This window comes from Oncorhynchus kisutch, linkage group LG14 (assembly GCF_002021735.2).
Source record: "Oncorhynchus kisutch isolate 150728-3 linkage group LG14, Okis_V2, whole genome shotgun sequence".
NCBI classification, from domain to species: Eukaryota; Metazoa; Chordata; class Actinopteri; order Salmoniformes; family Salmonidae; genus Oncorhynchus; species Oncorhynchus kisutch.
Genome location: NC_034187.2, coordinates 56,634,671 through 56,655,812, shown reverse-complemented (window position 1 = coordinate 56,655,812; position 21,142 = coordinate 56,634,671). Strand labels below are relative to the sequence as shown.

The following is a 21,142-nucleotide window of genomic DNA, read 5'->3' as shown; positions in this document are numbered from 1 at the left end:
TAAGATCCACAACATTTATTCCATGGGACAAAACTAGATCCAGAGTATGACTGTGGCAGTGAGTCGGTCTGGAGACATGTTGGACAAAACCCACTGAGTCGATGATGGCTCCGAAAGCCTTTTGGAGTGGGTCTGTGGAATTTTCCATGTGAGTATTAAAGTCACCAAAAATTTGAATATTATCTGCTATGACTACAAGGTCCGATAGGAATTCAGGGAACTCAGTGAGGAATGCTGTAAATGGCCCAGGAGGCCTTTAAACATTAGCTATAAAAAGTGATTGAGTAGGCTGCATAGATGCTGCCTAGAAGCTCAAAAGACGAAAATGTTTTTGTTTTTTGTCAATTGAAATTTGCTATTGTAAATGTTAGCAACACCTCCACATTTGTGGGATGCACGGGGGATATGGTCACTAGTGTAACCAGGAAGTGAGGCCTCATTTAACACAGTAGATTCATCAGGCTTAAGCCATGTTTCAGTCAGGCCAATCATATCTTTTGGGAGGGGCAGAAAATAGTTTTCAACCAGCGATTGAGTTGTGAGAGCTCATCACTCCCCCTAACTGGGAGGGGGCCAGAGACAATTACTCGATGCCGACACTTCTTTCTAGCTGATTTACACGCTGAAGCTATGTTGCGCTTGGTGACCTCTGACTGTTTCATCCTAACATAATTTTTGCCGACATGGATAACAATATCCCTATGCTCTTTACACTCGCCAGTTTTAGCTTTAGCCAGCACCATCTTCAGATTAGCCTTAACGTCAGTAGCCCTGCCCCCTGGTAAACAGTGTATGATCGCTGGATGATTCGTTTTAAGTCTAATGCGGGTAATGGATTCGCCAATGACTAGGGTTTTTAATTTGTCAGAGCTAATGGTGGGAGGCTTCGGCGTCTCAGACCCCGTAACAGGAGGAGTAAAGACCAGAGAAGGCTCAGCCTCTGACTCCGACTCGCTGCTTAATGGGGAGAACCGGTTGAAAGTTTCTGTCAGCTGAATGAGCGACACCGGTTGAGCATTCCTAAAGCATTTCCCTCCAGAAGACATGAGAAAGTTGTCCGGCTGCGGGGACCGTGCGAGGGGATTTATACGAACGTTACTATCTGTACTTACTGGTGGCACAGACACTGTTTCATCCTTTCCTACACTGAAATTACCCTTGCCTAACGATTGCGTTTGAAGCTGGGCTTGCAGCTCAGCTATCCTAGCCATAAGGCGACCGTTCTCCTGTATAATATGAGTACAGCGATTGCAATTAGAAGGCATCATGTTAATGTTACTACTTAGCTTCGGCTGTTGGAGGTCCTGACAAACCATGTCCAGATAAAGCGTCCGGAGTGAAAAAGTTGAATGATAAAAAGTTGAGTGAGGGAAAAACAAAAAATATAAATGGTAATTAAAAAGTAAAACCGTAAAGTTGTCAGGTAGCAAAGTAAGGTTAGCAACAAAACACACAGCAGCACGTAAACAAGTTTTGCAAGTTGTGACCGGAAATGACAGCGATCAGTCAAAAAATGATGAGTGAGATAGGGATACTACGTATACTACTTCCTATTGAGACAGGCATTGTGTCATTCATAGGATGGTGTTATGACAGGTTTTATAACAGTTTCATGGCAAAAAAAAATACCTGGCTGGCTCGGTCAGTCAGCTTGTTGTGAAAGGAACCCGTTTACTCTATTATGGCTCTAGATCAGGGATGGCCAACATTGATGGGGTTGGAGGCCACAAAACATTCTGAACTCATCTTGAGGGGCCGCAGTGGATCGCGGGGCTGCGTACCCACATCCATACCCACACATGCAGTCAGAGTCGGCCGTAGCCTTTTGGGGGCTCTAAGCTAAATTTTTGTTGGGCTATTTGAGTGACTGTCAGTGACTGACATAACAAGAGAAAAACTGCTGATGCACAACCAATTTTCAAAATTGCACCTTGTGTATTCTACTATTGATCCGCGGACTTACAAAAGGGGAGCCGCGGGCCTCCAGTTGCCCATCCCCGCTCTAGCTGATGGATACATTGCATACCACTGCAAACTTACAGCATTTATTATGTACAAAATCAGCAATAAATAAACAACTCAACGCAATTTAATTTCCCCATGCTACAAAACCATGATGAATCAACAAAGCATGCCTCATCGCAGACGGATGCACTGTTCATATAGCCAAATTGAAAGTGAGCAAAAGAGGGCTGTAGCCTAGCCAGAGAGAGTCTGGGATTCCATTAATGTAAGTGCAGGCTTTACTGAGTTATGAAGCATGGAGCAAAAGCTCCATCAATGTAACTTGACATTGAAACAGAGTCATTTGGAGGGGATAGGAATGTGACAGGTGACAGATGCTCTCAGGCGGGTAGGCAGGCACCAGTTTAAAGGCACCTAGATAACCCCCGCCAGAGAGAAGATCCCATGTGATTACGTCCATATGGTCTGGAGGAATTGGCCTCTGTTGACCAGCATCATTCATCATTCATTACACTTTCTGAGAGGTCTCTCACACACACACACACACACACACACACACATTCTCACTCTTAAACACACACACACAGGTCCTGTCACATCACCCAACACTTCCCGTCTGTTGTTAACTGTTTCTAGCGACAGAACTGCATTTGAATATTCGCAGGATGCATCTGGCTTACAGTAATTTCCCCCGGGTTCCCACGACAACGTCTGAATGATGTCACATTGTCTGTTCATTGTTTGTTCTCTGCCGGATGATGCTGACAGATGTTACTTGTTAATCTTCGCTCGATCGACAGCGTGGCCCTTTCTCCATATGTTGCATCGCCTCACAATCACAAAGCCAATACCCAGAGGTGAGGTTTTACCTGTTCCACTCTGCCCCAGTCGCTGTAGTCCCATCACTCACTGGGAGTGTGGCCGTATGGCCTCTCAGCTTAACATCTTCACAAATAGGCTTATGGTATGATGAGGTATGGTGGAAATATGCAGACAGAAGGCCATACATTCTGTAGACACATTTAGGATTTTATTGGACAAAAGGCTTTGAACAAGGTGATTTTTCTGTCACAACAACCTTTATCAGGCAGAGGCTGAAGTAGATTTTAAGTTGATTCTTTTTTTAATTACCCATCGAAAGACATTAGCCTATACCTGCATTGTTTATAGAAATGCGTGAGGGAAAATCCACCTCGACCCCCTAGGGAATAATGAATGCATACACCATCCCATCACTCTTAATAAGGCACTGCCCAAATCTAAACCCTTACATATTTTAGCCACATATTCCAATATTCCATATACTAGTATAGAATTAAGAGACAACTAGCTTGGCTATTTTGAGGCTTGTATTTATTGCCTCTTGTCTGTGAGATGCTTGTGGGAGGGAAGCATGGAGATTCCTCATGATGGTATGGTCTGCATGATTGAATTATTCTCCTGTATGGTGGAGCTCCTCGAAGACAGCTCCTGTGAATAATGTCAACCCTATGAGATGATTAGGGTTTGATTTGCTACTGGGGTATGGGGGAGGGTTGGTGTTGAGCTCCACTGGCTGATCACATCTATTATTGTCAGAGGGAGCTACAGTAGTTCGTTTGGAGTTGTTGCAGTAGTTGTAGTTGCATACATTCATGGTATATGTGACAGGATTTTATATTCTTCTTACTTGATTATTTATAGGAATAAATGTGTGTGTGCGTATGTGTGTGCACGTGTCACTTTTGTCATAAGTAGCTTTCACTAATCCATCACTTTAACGCTGCAATTTGTTCATACTGTAGATGAATGAGCAGACCTTTGAGGATACCTGCCTATTGGACACACACGTGTGGAATCTGCAATTGGCTTCTGCACACAACTATTTTGCCCTTTCATGTCTTTGAAGAGGAATGTTAGGCCCTTAGCTTGAAGTTATGGTGTCTTCTCTCCTCTGTGTGTGTAAATTACACACATTATAAATCTGGATGGGATGAGAGAAAGGTGCATGGACCAGCTTTGACATGGAGAAATGGGAACTCTTGGCTCCCTCTCCCCCTAGGCGTTACCGCAGTCGCCTTAACCCTGACCCCACCTTGGCCTTGACTGTTGACACTGTGACCCGTCAGAGCCACGAGTGCCTGAGGTTCTCCACTAATAGCTATGTTCTAAAATAATCTCTCCCTCGCCCCTTTCTCCATTCTTACTATCCAACTCTCTACTTTTCAGTATCCTTCTCTCTCGCTCTCCCCCCTATCTATCCACCTGGCTATGTTTGTTGCCCTGCTATTAAAGGCACTCAGACAATGCTCTTTCACTCAGTCCAAAATTGTTTCCTCCAATTGAATGTTCAGAAAACAGAATTCAATTTTGGGAGGTTATTTTATGAGGTTGACACACAAAGCACTTTATACTGTAAAGTTATTTGACGTTTTACTTCCTTTACTAAGGTCTATTATGATGAGATATTGATTGGTTTTCTGGTATAATCTGGAAACTGAAACTCCAGGATTGTACAGACTTGTAGGTAGACCACTCAGACTTGTAGGTAGACCACTCAGACTTGTAGGTAGACCACTCAGACTTGTAGGTAGACCACTCTTGGTTTCGTAACATGTTCCAGCCTGGTAAGCAGTCTTTTTATCTGGGGGATAATATTTTTATAGAGTTATATTCTCTCTTTTCCAATGAAAAAACGTATGTACAACTGTTTCATTTTTGTATGTTTTGATAACTGAAACACCTTTTTGATTGTAACCATGTTTAAATGATGATCTCTACATTGCCTTGATGTTCTGTACGTTCTCTCTCCCCAGAGATAATGAGCAAAACTTCCAGAAGATGTCTGTTCACCGAACTCTGAGACTGAATCTGTGTACCACTGCAGCTGTGTGCATGGAATGCTCAATGGGAAAAGTGGCATATACAGTGCCTTCAGAAAGTATTCATACCACTTGACTTATTCCACATTTTGATGTGTTACAGCCTGAATTCAAAATGGATTAAATATATTTTTCTCACCCATCTACTAACAATACCCCATAATGACAAAGTGATTTTATTTTTGCACATTTATTGAAAATGAAATACAGAAAGGTCTCACTTACATAAGTATTCACATCCCTGAGTCAAAACTTTGTAGGATCACCTTTGGCAGCATTTACAGCAGTGAGTCTTTAAAGCCTTGTTCAGGCCTTAATGCTCAAATCAGTTTTGTTTTTCAAATCTGTTTTGGACTACTGGCTGTCCAAACAGCAAGTTACAAGTGACCAAATTGGATTTGTGTGTGTTCAGACAGCAGTCATTTGCTGACAAGGCTATGCTAGTTGTCATAGTAACGGGGGTGTGTACAGTGGTGTAGGTTGATTGGTGGGAATGCTCATGCTTCCTGTCACTCAGAAGTTATGCAGCGGGGCTTCCTGAGTGGCGCAGCGGTCTAAGACACTGCATCACACTGCTAGAGGCATTACTACAGACCTGGGTTCATTCCCGGGCTGTGCCACAACCGGCCGTGGCCGGCAGTCCCATAGGACAGCGCACAATTGGCCCAGCGTGGTCCGGGTTAGGCTGGTGGGGCTTTACTTGGCTCATCGCGCTCTAGTGACTCCTTGTGGCGGGCTGACTCCTGTCACCAGTTGAACGGTGTTTCCTCTGACACATTGGTGCTGGCGGGTGTTAAGGAGCGCAGTTAGGTGGGTCATGTTTCGGAGGATGCATGACTTCGCCGAGCACGTTGGGGAGTTGCAGCGATGAGACAAGATGGAAAATTGGGGAGGAAAGGCCACTTTTAAAGCCTCAAAAGGATAAGAGGATCCAACTTTCAAAACGAGTCCTAGCTAGTTAACTATTTATTTTTCTAGCACATTCACTGATTTGTTTGTAAAAATTAACAAGCTAGGTAGCTACCACATGTTCTTGTCTAACTGTCAACAGAGTAACCTAGCTAGTAAGCAACAAGATATGCCAAATAACAGTCTAAAAACCACTTGATGGCAAATAATCAGATGGCCAGGAATCAGATTTGTACCTGAGCTTCATGGGTGGTTTGAAATGTGGCCTGAAATATCCATGTGCTTTCTGGCTATTCATACTGCAGGAAAAGTAACATATTCTAATTAGATATGCAAATAAATAGGATTTGAGTCACTTCAAACTGCCAATGTGAACACGGCATTAGAGCTTTCCACACCTGGATTGTGTAGCATTTGCCCATTATTATTTACCCAAATTGTCAAGCTCTGTCAAATTGGTTGTTAATCATTGCTAGACAACCACATTTAGGTCTTGCCATAGATTTTCAAGTAGATTTAAGTCAAAACAGTAACTCGGCCACTGGAACATTCATTGTCTTCTTGGTAAAAACTCTAGTGTATATTTGGCCATGTGTTTTAGGTTATTGACCTGCTGAAAGGTAAATTAATCTCCCAGTGGCTGGTGGAAAGTAGACTGAACCAGGTTTTCCTCTATGATTTTGCCTGTGCTCAGCTCCATTACGTTTATTTTTTATCCTGAAAAACTCCCCAGTCCTTAACGATTACAAGCATACCCAAAACATGACGCAGCCTTCACTATACTTGAAATATGCAGAGTGGTACTCAGTAATTGTAACGGCGTTCTTCGTTTGTAGAAAGAGAGTCGGACCGAAGTGCAGCGTGGTGGTTACTCATGTTCTTTAATGAAGAAAAAGTGACGATACATGAAATAACTTAATAAATACAAAAACAACAAACGGAACGTGAAACCTAATACAGCCTATCTGGTGACACAACACAGAGACAGGAACAATCACCCACGAAAGACAAAGCGAAACTCAGGCTACCTAAATACGGTTCCCAATCAGAGGCAACGAGAATCACCTGACTGCTGATTGAGAACCGCCTCAGGCAGCCAAGCCTATACAACACCCCTAATCAGCCGCGATCCCAAATACTACAAACCCCAATACGAAATACAATAACATAAACCCCTGTCACACCCTGGCCTGACCAAATATATAACGAAAACACAAAATACAATGACCAAGGCGTGACAGAACCCCCCCCCCAAGGTGCGGACTCCCGGACGCACCTCAAAACAATAGGGAGGGTCCGGGTGGGCGTCTGTCCTTGGTGGCGGCTCCGGCTCGGGACGTGGACCCCACTTCATTAATGTCCTAGTTCCTCCCCTTCGCGTCCTGGGATAATCCACCCTCGCCGCCGACCATGGCCTAATAGTCCTCACCCAGAACCCCACAGAACTGAGGAGCAGCTCGTGACTGAGGGGCATCTCGGGACTGAGGGACAGCTCGGGACTGAGGCGCAGCTCGGGACTGAGGGGCAGCTCGGGACTGAGGGGCAGCTCGGGACTGAGGGGCAGCTCGGGACTGAGGGGCAGCTCGGGACTGAGGGGCAACTCGGGACTGAGGGGCAGCTCGGGACTGAGGCAGCTCGGGACTGAGGGGCAGCTCGGGACTGAGGGGCAGCCCGGAACTGAGGGGCAGCCCGGAACTGAGGGGCAGCCCGGAACAGAGGGGCAGCCTGGAACAGAGGGGAAGCCCAGTACTGAGAGGAAGCCCAGTACTGAGAGGAAGCCCAGTACTGAGATGAAGCTCAGGTAGGTAGTAGGCTCCGGTAGATCCTGGCTGGCTGGCGGATCTGGAAGATTCTGGTTGACAGGCTGATCTGGAAGAATCTGGTTGACTGGCAATCTAGAAGATCATGGCTGACTGGCGGATCTAGCTGCTCTATGCAGACTGACAGCTCTGACTGCTCCATGCAGGCTGACAGCTCCTTGCAGACTGGCAGCTCTGGCTGCTTCATGCAGACTGACAGCTCTGACTGCTCCATGCAGGCTGACAGCACCCTGCAGACTGGCAGCTCCTTGCAGACTGACAGCTCTGACTGCTCCATGCAGGCTGACAGCTCCTTGCAGACTGACAGCTCCTTGCAGACTGGCAGCTCCTTGCAGACTGGCAGCTCCTTGCAGACTGGCAGCTCCCTGCAGACTGACAGCTCTGACTGCTCCATGCAGGCTGACAGCTCCTTGCAGACTGACAGCTCCTTGCAGACTGGCAGCTCCTTGCAGACTGGCAGCTCTGGCTGCTTCATGCAGACTGACAGCTCTGACTGCTCCATGCAGGCTGACAGCACCCTGCAGACTGGCAGCTCCTTGCAGACTGGCAGCTCTTTGCAGACTGACAGCTCTGGCTGCTTCATGCAGACTGACAGCTCTGACTGCTCCATGCAGGCTGACAGCACCTTGCAGACTGGCAGCTCCTTGCAGACTGACAGCTCCCTGCAGACTGACAGCTCTTTGCAGACTGACAGCTCTGGCTGCTTCATGCAGACTGACAGCTCTGACTGCTCCATGCAGGCTGACAGCACCCTGCAGACTGGCAGCTCCTTGCAGACTGACAGCTCCTTGCAGACTGACAGCTCCTTGCAGACTGACAGCTCTGACTGCTCCATGCAGGCTGACAGCTCCTTGCAGACTGACAGCTCCTTGCAGACTGGCAGCTCCGTGCAGACTGGCAGCTCTGACTGCTCCATGCAGGCTGACAGCACCCTGCAGACTGACAGCTCCTTGCAGACTGACAGCTCCTTGCAGACTGACAGCTCCTTGCAGACTGGCAGCTCCTTGCAGACTGGCAGCTCTGGCTGCTTCATGCAGACTGACAGCTCTGACTGCTCCATGCAGGCTGACAGCACCCTGCAGACTGGCAGCTCCTTGCAGACTGGCAGCTCTTTGCAGACTGACAGCTCTGGCTGCTTCATGCAGACTGACAGCTCTGACTGCTCCATGCAGGCTGACAGCACCTTGCAGACTGGCAGCTCCTTGCAGACTGACAGCTCCCTGCAGACTGACAGCTCTTTGCAGACTGACAGCTCTGGCTGCTTCATGCAGACTGACAGCTCTGACTGCTCCATGCAGGCTGACAGCACCCTGCAGACTGGCAGCTCCTTGCAGACTGACAGCTCCTTGCAGACTGACAGCTCCTTGCAGACTGACAGCTCTGACTGCTCCATGCAGGCTGACAGCTCCTTGCAGACTGACAGCTCCTTGCAGACTGGCAGCTCCTTGCAGACTGGCAGCTCCGTGCAGACTGGCAGCTCTGACTGCTCCATGCAGGCTGACAGCACCCTGCAGACTGACAGCTTCTTGCAGACTGACAGCTCCTTGCAGACTGACAGCTCCCTGCAGACTGGCAGCTCCTTGCAGACTGACAGCTCTGGCTGCTTCATGCAGACTGACAGCTCTGACTGCTCCATGCAGACTGGCAGCTCCTTGCAGACTGACAGCTCCTTGCAGACTGGCAGCTCCTTGCAGACTGACAGCACCCTGCAGACTGACGGCTCCTTGCAGACTGACAGCTCCCTGCAGACTGGCAGCTCCTTGCAGACTGGCAGCTCCTTGCAGACTGACAGCTCTGGCTGCTTCATGCAGACTGACAGCTCTGACTGCTTCATGCAGACTGACAGCTCTGACTGCTTTAAACAGGCAGGAGACTCCGACAGCGCAGGAGGGAAGGAAGGCTCTGGCTGTGCTGAACAGGCGGGAGACTCCGACAGCGCAGGAGAGGCGAGGCGCACTGTAGGCCTGATGCGTGGTGCGGGCACTGGTGATACTGGAGCGAGGACACGCACAGGAAGCCTGGTGCGGGGAGCTGCTACCGGAGGACTGGTGTGTGGAGGTGGCACAGGATGTGCAAGGCTAGGGATGTGCACAGGAGGCCTGGTGCGTGAGGCTGGCACCAACTTCACCAGCCGACTAACACGCACCTCAGGACGAGTATGGAGTGCTAACTCAGGTGCCATCAAATCCCCGACACGATCCGTCGGACGAATATGATATCTATAGCACCAAGCTAGCAACTCCCTCATTACTCTCCACTCCACTTTCCCCATTAACTCCTTCACAGTCTCTGCTTCGCTCACCTCTAACATCGGCTCTGGTTCTGGTCTCCTCCTTGGCTCCTCACGATAAACAAGGAGAGTTGGCTCAGGTCCATCTCCTGACTCAGCCACTCTCCCTCTGAGCCCCCCCCCAATACATTTTTTGGGGTGACTCTCGGGTTTCGCTCTGCGCCGCCGTGTCTGTTTCTCCATTCGCCTATAGCCTTCTTCGCACTGATCCAGCGAATCCCAGGCTCCTGGGCTCCTGCACTCTCTCTGGGTCGGCCGCCCACCTGTCGATTTCTTCCCACGTCGTATACTCCATGCCATTGCTGTCCATAACGTCCTCCCTTCGCTGCTGCCTGTTAACACGCTGCTCGGTCCGAGTGTGGTGGGTGATTCTGTAAAGGCGTTCTTCGTTTGTAGAAAGAGAGTCGGACCGAAGTGCAGCGTGGTGGTTACTCATGTTCTTTAATGAAGAAAAAGTGACGATACATGAAATAACTTAATAAATACAAAAACAACAAACGGAACGTGAAACCTAATACAGCCTATTTTTTATTTATTTTAATAAAAAATTATTTATTATCTTCAATACCATTCATTCTTTACAACTCATAATTTTCATACATACTCAAATAATGGTATTTTAATTTAACTAATTTAACTAAACATAAACCCCAAACAAAACCTCAGGGGAGCATCTTCCCTCCCGTCACCCTACAAAATACCTTTCCCTATCTCTCCGTCCCTAATCTATCCCCTTACAAATCTAAATGACACCCAGCCCTAAACCCCCCTTCCACCTCTCCCGAGCAGCATGCTGCCCCCACTTCCTCTCCTCCCTCTTCATCCTCCCCCTCAAATCTCCTTCCACCCTCCTCACTATCCCTTCCACCCCCCAATCTCTCCCTGTCTTCACCATGTTCTGCCTGGCTTCCCACAGCCCCCGTTTAAAGAGAAACCTGTCCCTATCCGTCCCTCTCGCTCTCCCTACACCTCTCTCTAACCTGGCCCACGTCAATACAAAATCCCCCCTTACCAAACCTAACAACACCCGTGCCCTAGACCATACTACTCCGGCAAAGGCACAGTCCCAAAAGACATGGCGCACAGTCTCCTCCCTGCCACAAGAGGATCTTGGACAGGTGGGGGATTGCACCAAACTATACCGGTACATGATGGAACGTACCGGCTAGCACCTATGGAGGCTCAACCAATTCAGGTCCTTGAGCCTGTTGTCCAGACCTCGCGCCTGCACTCCCTCCCAGACCACTTCCGAGATGCCCTCTACAGGCACCGGACTCCCTGCCTTTCTGGCCTCCTCGTACAGGTGCCTGTGATCTAAACCTACTCGGGCAACTTCAACCTCAGGGTGCGCACGCAGCCACTTGGCCGCATGACCAAAATGCCACGGCAGCTGTTCTGCCCGAGGACCCGTGTTAGACCACACCATTACGCTTCTCGCCTGATACGAGAAGAACACCCGCAGGAGGTAACCGGATGGGTGTATCACTGGATGAGCAAGCTCCGTTAACAAGAAAGAAACAAAAATTGTGTCCAGCTTGAGGGGGAAATGTGGTACCCCCCTACCTCCCTCCCCGATGGGACAGATCATGCTTGCCCTGGCGACCCACTCGCACCTGCCACTCCACATGAACTGAAACACAAGCCTCACTAGAGGCCTCCTCAGACAAGCCGGCAATGGGTAGATGTACGCCAAATACAAAAGAGACGGCAACACATCCACCTTTAGGACCAGGACTTTGCCCATAAAAGACAAATACCTAGCCTTCCACATTGCTAGCTTCCTCTGTACCACTGCGATACGCATGTTCCAGTTCAGCGTCGCTGAGCCGGAGGTCTCAAAATGGACCCCGAGAATCCTCAGGGCCCCCTCACAGAGAGATAACCCCCCGGGCACATCCGTTCTACCGCGCCATCTACCGAAAAACTTGACGGAAGACTTTGCATGGTTCAGAACCGCTCCCGACGCTCGGGTGAAATCCCCAAAGATGGCAAGGGACCTTGTCAGGCACGAGTCCTTGCACAGCAGCAAGGAAGTGTCGTCGGCGTACTGCGTCATCTTAACACGCAGCCCACCACTTCCAGGGATCAACAAGCCTTCCACCCCTGTGTCTGCCCTAATGGCAGCCCCCAGAGGCTCCATGTACAGAACGAAGAGGAGAGCCGAGAGTGGGCACCCCTGCCTGACCCCAGAAGAGAGGTCAAAAACGTCACCCAAGTGACTATTTACACTAACTCGGCACCCCGCTCCGACATATAATGTACGAATCCATCCTATGAACTTCTCCCCAAATCCTAATCGACCTAACACTCTGAATAAAAAGGATCTATTCACGCGATCAAAGGCTTTCGCCTGATCTAGCGCTGCTACCATTAAAGGCAGTCCTCTATCTTCAACCCAAGCGATGGAGTCCCTGATTAACTGTAGGTTCCATCTAATAGAGCGGCCCTCTACCCCGCACGTCTGATCCTCATGAACGACGTAGGGAAGGGCTGTGCGCAACCGGTCTGCTAAAACCTTTGCAAGTAGCTTGTAATCTACGCACAGCATGGTCAATGGCCGCCAGTTGCCAAGGTCTGTTACTTCCCCCTTCTTATATAAAAGTGACAGCACACCAACAGCCATTGATCCCCCCGGGACCCCCGTCTCAAGGATGGCCTTCAAGACTTCGAGGACCACTGGTCCAAGTATACCCCAAAACTTGAGATAAAACTCAGCCGGCAGCCCATCCATCCCAGGCACCTTCCCTTTTCCCATCCTCCTAAGAGCGCTCTCAACCTCTTCTAGTGAAATCTGGGCCTCCATCACTTCTCTAATGTCCTCCGGCAACCGCCTGGACAAGTGTTCTAAAAACACATTTCCCTGCTCTACATCTATTTCCCTTTCCTTAAATAAACCTTGGAAATGATCAGTTGTCACCCTGACCATATCCTCTGGTTCTCTAACTATACTACCATTTTCTTCCCTAATGCCATGCATTACCTTCCTACTCTGTCTGGCCCTAACCGACTTAAAGAACATAGCGGAACAAGTCTCATTGTGTTCTAGAAAGCCACTATGCGCACGCTCCAGGAAAGCTCGAGCCTTCCGCTCCTGCAACTCCCTGAGCTGCGCCTTTAGGGTAGCGGATCTCTCCCAGTCAAACGACCCGTCGAGGTTGCCTGCCTCATACTCGAGTTCAATTAACCTTTGGATACGATCCACCTCCCTCCTCTCCTCCCTTTTTTTCCTCTTGCAATACCCTATTATAAAAGCCCTAATCCTCACCTTAACTAATTCCCACCACTCTAACACCCCCTCGCACATGGACCGGAGGCCTTCAAGCCTCCAAAAGAAATCATAAAACCCGTCAACAAAAGCCTGCTCCTCCAGCACATCCCGATCTAACTTCCAGTACCCCCTACCAAAGAGGCAGACTGGCGACCCCACCTGCAGGAGCACCCCGTCGTGATCCGAAAAGAAAACAGGCAACAGCCGCCCAGACAACTTACCCAAAGACCTGGGTACAAAAATATAGTCGAGCCTCCGCTCAACCCCCCTGGAGTTGCGCCATGTAGGACCGGCCATTTTCGGAGTAGTGTGCAGTCCACCATCAACCAGACCATGGCAAGCCATTAGCCTGGTAATGGCGCCTGCACTGCTATCCCCCCCTATTCCTAAATCTGTATTAAAATCCCCCCCTATCACTAATTTCCTATTTGTGACACACAGGGGCGTCAGACAGTCCACCATCTCCCTCCTGTCTGCCACCACCTGTGGCCCATACACCACCACTAATCTAAATTTACAATCCCTTATCGTGACATCCACCCCTATAACCCTCCCCTGCATTACCACAAAAGAATCCTCCACTTTTACCTCCCTGTGCCCACACAAAATCCCTACCCCCGATGAGTGCACCCCCCCAATACCCCAAACCGACTCCCCCTTGTCCCACTCCCTCTTAAACCTACTAACATCCCCTCCATCCCTCAGGTGAACCTCCTGTAAAAAACAAAAATCAAACCCCACACCCTCCAAATAACTAAAAACCGCCCTCCTCTTAACAAAATCCCTTAAACCCCTTACATTTAAAGTAACAAAAGTAAAATTAGACCCCATGAAAGAATCAAATAAAAACATGTAATACACTCAAATTCTAAACCCAGACAGAAAAAAAAATCAAAAACAGGAGACTCACCCGATGCTCCCCTGCTCCATATCTACCGGTGAAAACACCATCCGTACTCCCGACATCCCCCCCTCTTCCTCCATCTCACCAACCCAGGATGCAGGAATAGTGTTTGGCTCCGGGGTGCCCTGCACCCTGGGTCTACCCCCACAATCCTCCCCCTCCCCAGTGCTGCAGCTGGATTGGAAAAAATAGGGGAGGCTGAGTCCCCAAACAAAAAACTCCCCACCTCCTCCTGTACCCAGTCCTGAGTCTTGTTAGGTGTGTCCCCACCCAACAGAAGTTGAGGGCCAGGGGAAACCAGCAGCAACCCAGAGGTTTCTCCCACCCCCATCACTCTCTTGGCCATCCCCTCCCTCTCACTGTCGGCCAATCGCACCCTCCTCTTCATTCTCTTCTTTGGTGATGGCGGCATTGGAGAGATACCCCCCCCCCCCCCCCCCCCCACCAGCTCCTCCACCATACCCCTCATCTCTTCCACCAGGGCACTTTCCCCTCAGTCCACTTGCTCTTCCACCGTCTCCTTCTCCAACACTCCTCCCTCGCTTTCTTCTCTCTCATGCTCCTCCACTCGGTTGCCTTCTTCCGCCGCTTTTCCTGGTTCTCCTACTCCCGTGCCTTCCGTTTCCTTCTCTCTTCCATCCGCCGCTTCTTGCTCCTCCTCCTTCCTTGCGGCCTTCCCCTCTGGACCTGTACTCTGGTCATGAGGCTTGCTTCCTTCCCCTCCTCTTCTTCCCCCATCCCCCGCTCCTGCTCCCCCCCCAGCCGCAGACGCATATGACCTCTGACGAGCCGGGCACCCCCGCCACAGGTGTGCTGACGAGCCACACCCGTGGCACGCCTTAGGCTTGTCACAATCCTTCGCCTCGTGTTCCTCAGATCCACAAAATCTGCATTTTCTTGTGCTGCACGAGCCGAATATGTGGCCATACAGCGCCTGCAAAATGGGGGCTGACGTGCATAAAACAACGTCCCCCTGTCAGCCCCTAGGGAGAACATAGCAGGAGGATGGAGGTAGCCACCATGTCCCTTTGGGTCCTCTCTGAGGAGGGCCTGGAAGCCTCTCCTCCCATTCCAAAACCCAAGGGAGTCTTTGAGGTGCCTTGCTGAGGAGACGTTATCCATGTATCTCCCCAGAAAGGCCCTCACCTCTTCCTCCTTAACGTATGGGTTGTAAATGTTGACAGTTACAACCCTAAAGTTATTCTTCGCCAGGCTTGTAATTTCATAGTGGCTCATCGGCCTCTCGCCTCCCACTGCTCTTGCCCTTCTCAGGATATCATCGTGTTTCTCCTCTGTATATAGTGCCACGTCGTATGCTCCCTCCAACGAGTTGCCTTGGAAACAAAACACGTCCTTCACCGTCAGCTTTAGAATCCCCATCAATATTATCCTTCCAAAAGTTTCCCGTCCTAAAGGCTCCAACTCCTTTTCCTTCCAAGCAAACCGAATCGTGTTGGCCAGCCCAATCCCAGGGACCGACCGTGTTGATGTATTTAGCACCATCTCCGCAAGGAGAATGGCGCTCGTTCTCTTCTCTTCCAAAACAATGAAAAAAGAAAATCCAAAGTGACTGAGCCTATCTTGTGCAAACAAACACAGAGACAGGAACAATCACCCACGAAAGACAAAGCGAAACTCAGGCTACCTAAATACGGTTCCCAATCAGAGGCAACGAGAATCACCTGACTGCTGATTGAGAACCGCCTCAGGCAGCCAAGCCTATACAACACCCCTAATCAGCCGCGATCCCAAATACTACAAACCCCAATACGAAATACAATAACATAAACCCCTGTCACACCCTGGCCTGACCAAATATATAACGAAAACACAAAATACAATGACCAAGGCGTGACAGTAATGTGTTGTATTGGATTTACCCCATAACACTTTATATTCAGGACAAAAAGTTAATTGCCTTGACACATATTTTTCAGTATTACTTTAGTCCCTTGTTACAAACAGGATGCATGTTTTGGAATATTTTTATTCCGTATAAGGCTTCTTTCTTTTCACTGTCAATTAGGTTAGTTTTGTAGAGTAACTATACTGTTGTTGATCCATCCTTTTTTCCCCTATCACTGCCATTAAACTAACTATTTTAAAGTCACCATTGGCCTCATGGTGAAATCAATGAGCTGTTTCCTTCATTTCCGGTTACTTAGTTAGTAATGACGCCTGTATCTTTGTAGTGACTGGGTGTTATGATACACCATCCAATGTGTAAATAATAACTTCACCATGCTCAAAGAGATATTTAATGTCTGCTTTTGTAAATGTTTTACCCATCTACCAATAGGTGCCTTTCTTTGCGAGGCATTGGAAACCTCCCTGGTCTTTGTGGTTAAAATCCACTGCTCGACTGAGGGACCTTACAGATAATTGCATGTGTGGGGTACAGAGATGAGGTAGTCATTAAAAAAATCATGTTAAACACTATTATTGCACACCGAGTGAGTCCGTGGAACTTATTATGTGACTTGTTAAGCACGTTTTTACTCCTGACCTTGTTTAGGCTTGACATAACAAAGGGGTTGAATACTTATTGACTCAAGACATTCAAGCTTTTCATTTCTAATCAAATTTGTAATAAAAAAATGTGAAAAACATAAATACACTTTGAAATGATGGGGTGTTGTTTGTAGGCCAGTGACAAAATAAATCTAAATTTAATACATTTTCAAATTCAGGCTGTAACAACAAAATGTGGAAAAAGTGAAAGGGTGTGAATACTTTCTGAAGGCACTATACCATTCAGAATCTGAAATCAATCATTTTAATCCACCATAAAGGGTTATGGAATGTTGGATCACTTTTACAGTATTTTGCTTTTAATCAATAAACTGCTGCCCTTTTCTTATTTGTGCCTTTGCTGGTCACACAATTTCACAATTTTCACACACACACATCAGTTGGTATAGGAGAAATATACTGTACAACAAAAATAGTAATCTTGATTCCGGGGTATATTATTTATTGCGTAAGACTGAAAGTCTGACAGTTTTCTGAACTGTGAAAGTCAAGAGTTTTTTCCTGAACTTAAGATACATAAGCATATTCAATGCAGGTTTGTGCATATCCTGCAGAAATCTTCTGAATCCACACAGAGAGTTCTGGGTCAATGCTTTTCCCTCACACTGAGTGTGTTGGATCAGGATAATAGCGCATTGCTGTCATGTCTGTTTGTGCTCTAATGACAGGCCTGTCTCTACTTAAATGGATTGGCACAGATTGCGAGAGGAGGCATAATGAGATATATTATTATGTGAAAGGCTATGTAGCAAAGTGTTGAAATAAAATGTCACCTAATTAAGGCATATTTTCTTTCATTGACTGGGTGTATTCGTAAGCACCAGAATAATTTAGCATTAATTATACTCTAAATTGTCCTTCAGGGAATTTTGTGGCAAGATGGTTTGAACTGAATAAACAAATGCTTTGGACCTAAGCTGCACTTCAAATAATGAAAAATTAATTTAGAAAAATCATGATAACATTTTAATTGTTTGATTCAGTTTACCTGTATTTGATAAGTTACCCTCTTCAGTGACCTTACTTTCCCCTTTATGCTACAGTAGTGGTGTGTTGTGCATTCTTGTGTTTTATCTAGGCTAATGTTTTAATGCTTTGTCATTAGTATGTTGGTATTAACAGATTTGGTCTGTATTTCTTTCCTTTCCAGAGCAGTTCATGTGTAAGACCCCGGCCATTGCAGATATTGTGATCCTGGTGGACGGATCATGGAGTATCGGACGGATAAACTTCCGTCTGGTCCGCATGTTCCTGGAGAATCTGGTTAGCGCCTTCCATGTGGAGTTTGACAAGACACGGATAGGTGAGGAAACAATCTGTCATCTTGTAACGGCGTTCTTCGTTTGTCAAAAGAGAGTCGGACCGAAATGCAGCGTGGTGGTTACTCATGTCTTTAATGGAAAAAGTGACGATACATGAAATAACTAAATAAATACAAAAACAACAAACGGAACGTGAAACTTATTACAGCCTATCTGGTGAACACTACACAGAGACAGGAACAATCACCCACGAAAGACAAAGCGAAACTCAGGCTACCTAAATACGGTTCCCAATCAGAGGCAACGAGAATCACCTGACTGCTGATTGAGAACCGCCTCAGGCAGCCAAGCCTATACAACACCCCTAATCAGCCGCGATCCCAAATACTACAAACCCCAATACGAAATACAATAACATAAACCCCTGTCACACCCTGGCCTGACCAAATATATAACGAAAACACAAATACAATGACCAAGGCGTGACAGAACCCCCCCCCCCCCCCCCCCAAGGTGCGGACTCCCGGACGCACCTCAAAACCATAGGGAGGGTCCGGGTGGGCGTCTGTCCATGGTGGTGGCTCCGGCTCGGGACGTGGACCCCACTCCATAAATGTCCTAGTTCCTCCCCTTCGCGTCCTGGGATAATCCACCCTCGCCGCCGACCATGGCCTAATAGTCCTCACCCAGAACCCCACAGAACTGAGGAGCAGCTCGTGACTGAGGGGCATCTCGGGACTGAGGGACAGCTCGGGACTGAGGGGCAGCTCGGGACTGAGGGGCAGCTCGGGACTGAGGGGCAGCTCGGGACTGATGCAGCTCGGGACTGAGGGGCAGCCCGGAACTGAGGGGCAGCCCGGAACAGAGGGGAAGCCCAGTACTGAGAGGAAGCCCAGTACTGAGAGGAAGCCCAGTACTGAGATGAGGCTCAGGTAGGTAGTAGGCTCCGGTAGATCCTGGCTGGCTGGCGGATCTGGAAGATTCAGGTTGACTAGCAGATCTGGAAGATTCTGGTTGACTAGCAGATCTGGAAGATTCTGGTTGACAGGCTGATCTGGAAGAATCTGGTTGACTGGCAGATCTAGAAGATCATGGCTGACTGGCGGAACTAGCTGCTCTATGCAGACTGACAGCTCTGACTGCTCCATGCAGGCTGACAGCTCCTTGCAGACTGGCAGCTCTGGCTGCTTCATGCAGACTGACAGCTCTGACTGCTCCATGCAGGCTGACAGCACCCTGCAGACTGGCAGCTCCTTGCAGACTGACAGCTCCTTGCAGACTGACAGCTCCCTGCAGACTGGCAGCTCCTTGCCGACTGACAGCTCTGACTGCTCCATGCAGGCTGACAGCTCCTTGCAGACTGACAGCTCCTTGCAGACTGACAGCTCCTTGCAGACTGGCAGCTCCTTGCAGACTGGCAGCTCCTTGCAGACTGACAGCTCCTTGCAGACTGACAGCTCCCTGCAGACTGGCAGCTCCTTGCAGACTGACAGCTCCTTGCAGACTGACAGCTCCTTGCAGACTGGCAGCTCCCTGCAGACTGGCAGCTCCATGCAGGCTGACAGCTCCTTGCAGACTGACAGCTCCTTGCAGACTGGCAGCTCCTTGCAGACTGGAAGCTCCTTGCAGACTGACATCTCTGGCTGCTTCATGCAGACTGACAGCTCTGACTGCTCCATGCAGGCTGACAGCTCCTTGCAGACTGACAGCTCCTTGCAGACTGACAGCTCCTTGCAGACTGGCAGCTCCTTGCAGACTGACAGCTCCTTGCAGACTGACAGCTCCCTGCAGACTGGCAGCTCCTTGCAGACTGACAGCTCTGACTGCTCCATGCAGGCTGACAGCTCCTTGCAGACTGACAGCTCCTTGCAGACTGGCAGCTCCTTGCAGACTGGCAGCTCCTTGCAGACTGACACATCTGGCTGCTTCATGCAGACTGACAGCTCTGACTGCTCCATGCAGGCTGACAGCTCCTTGCAGACTGACAGCTCCTTGCAGACTGGCAGCTCCTTGCAGACTGGCAGCTCCTTGCAGACTGGCAGCTCCTTGCAAACTGACAGCACCCTGCAGACTGGCAGCTCAGGCTGCTTCAAACAGGCAGGAGGCTCCGGCAGCGCAGGAGAGGAGGAAAACGCTGGCTGCGCTGAACAGGCGGGAGACTCCGACAGCGCAGGAGAGGAGGGAGACTCCGACAGCGCAGCAGAGGCGAGGCGCACTGTAGGCCTGATGCGTGGTGTGGGCACTGGTGATACTGGAGCAAGGACACGCACAGGAAGCCTGGTGCGCACAGGAAGCCTGGTGCGGGGAGCTGCTACCGGAGGACTGGTGTGTGGAGGTGGCTCTGGATAGACCGGACCGTGAAGGCGCACTGGAGCTCTTGAGCACCGAGCCTGCCCAAGCTTACCTGGCTCGATGCCCACTCTAGCCCGGCCAATACGAAGGGCTGGTATGAACCGTACCGGGCTATGCACCCGCACTGGAGACACCGTGCGCTCACTAGCATAACACGGTGCCTGCCCGGTCTCTTTAGCCCCTCGGTAAGCACAGGGAGTTTGCGCAGGTCTCCTACCTGGCATAGCCATACTCCCTGTAAGCCCCCCCCCCAATACATTTTTGGGGCCGACTCTCAGGCTTCCATCCGCGTCGCCGTGCTGCCTCTTCATACCAGCATCTCTCCGCTTTAGCCGCCTCTAGTTCTTCCTTGGGACGGCGATATTCTCCAGGCTGAGCCCAGGGTCCTTTTCCGTCCAGTTCCTCCTCCCATGTCCAATTCTCCAAGTGATGCAGCCTCTCCCACTGAAACTGCTCTTCACGATTAACAAGGAGAGTTGGCTCAGGTCTGACACCTGACTCATCCACTCTCCCTCTGAGCCCCCCCCCAATACATTTTTGGGGGTGCTTTTCGGGTTTCCTTGCCAACCGTGTTCCCTCGTATCGTCGACTCTTATCTCCGGCTGCCTCTGCTCTCCTCAGTGCTTCCACCTGTTCCCATGGGAGGCGATCTCTTCCAGCCAGTATCTCCTCCCAAGTGTAACAACCTTTGCCATCCAATACGTCTTCCCATGTCCATTCCTCCTTTCGCTTTTCCTGCGGTCGCTGCCTGTTTCCACGCTGCTCGGTCCGTGTGTGGTGGGTGATTCTGTAACGGCGTTCTTCGTTTGTCAAAAGAGAGTCGGACCGAAATGCAGCGTGGTGGTTACTCATGTCTTTAATGGAAAAAGTGACGATACATGAAATAACTAAATAAATACAAAAACAACAAACGGAACGTGAAACTTATTACAGCCTATCTGGTGAACACTACACAGAGACAGGAACGCCGTTCTCTTCT

General features: G+C 49.2%; 1 protein-coding gene across 6 annotated transcripts in view; it reads left to right on the top strand.

The window, feature by feature from the left end:
• The window catches only part of LOC109903578 (collagen alpha-1(XIV) chain), a 127,274-nt gene that overhangs the window by 17,280 nt on the left and 88,852 nt on the right, over positions 1-21,142 (top strand). For all 6 annotated transcript variants that reach the window (XM_031788605.1, XM_031788610.1, XM_031788606.1 and 3 more), the window contains one exon: positions 17,700-17,852. In XM_031788605.1, coding sequence (XP_031644465.1) covers positions 17,700-17,852 — 153 coding nt within the window. The remainder of the gene's footprint in view (positions 1-17,699; positions 17,853-21,142) is intronic.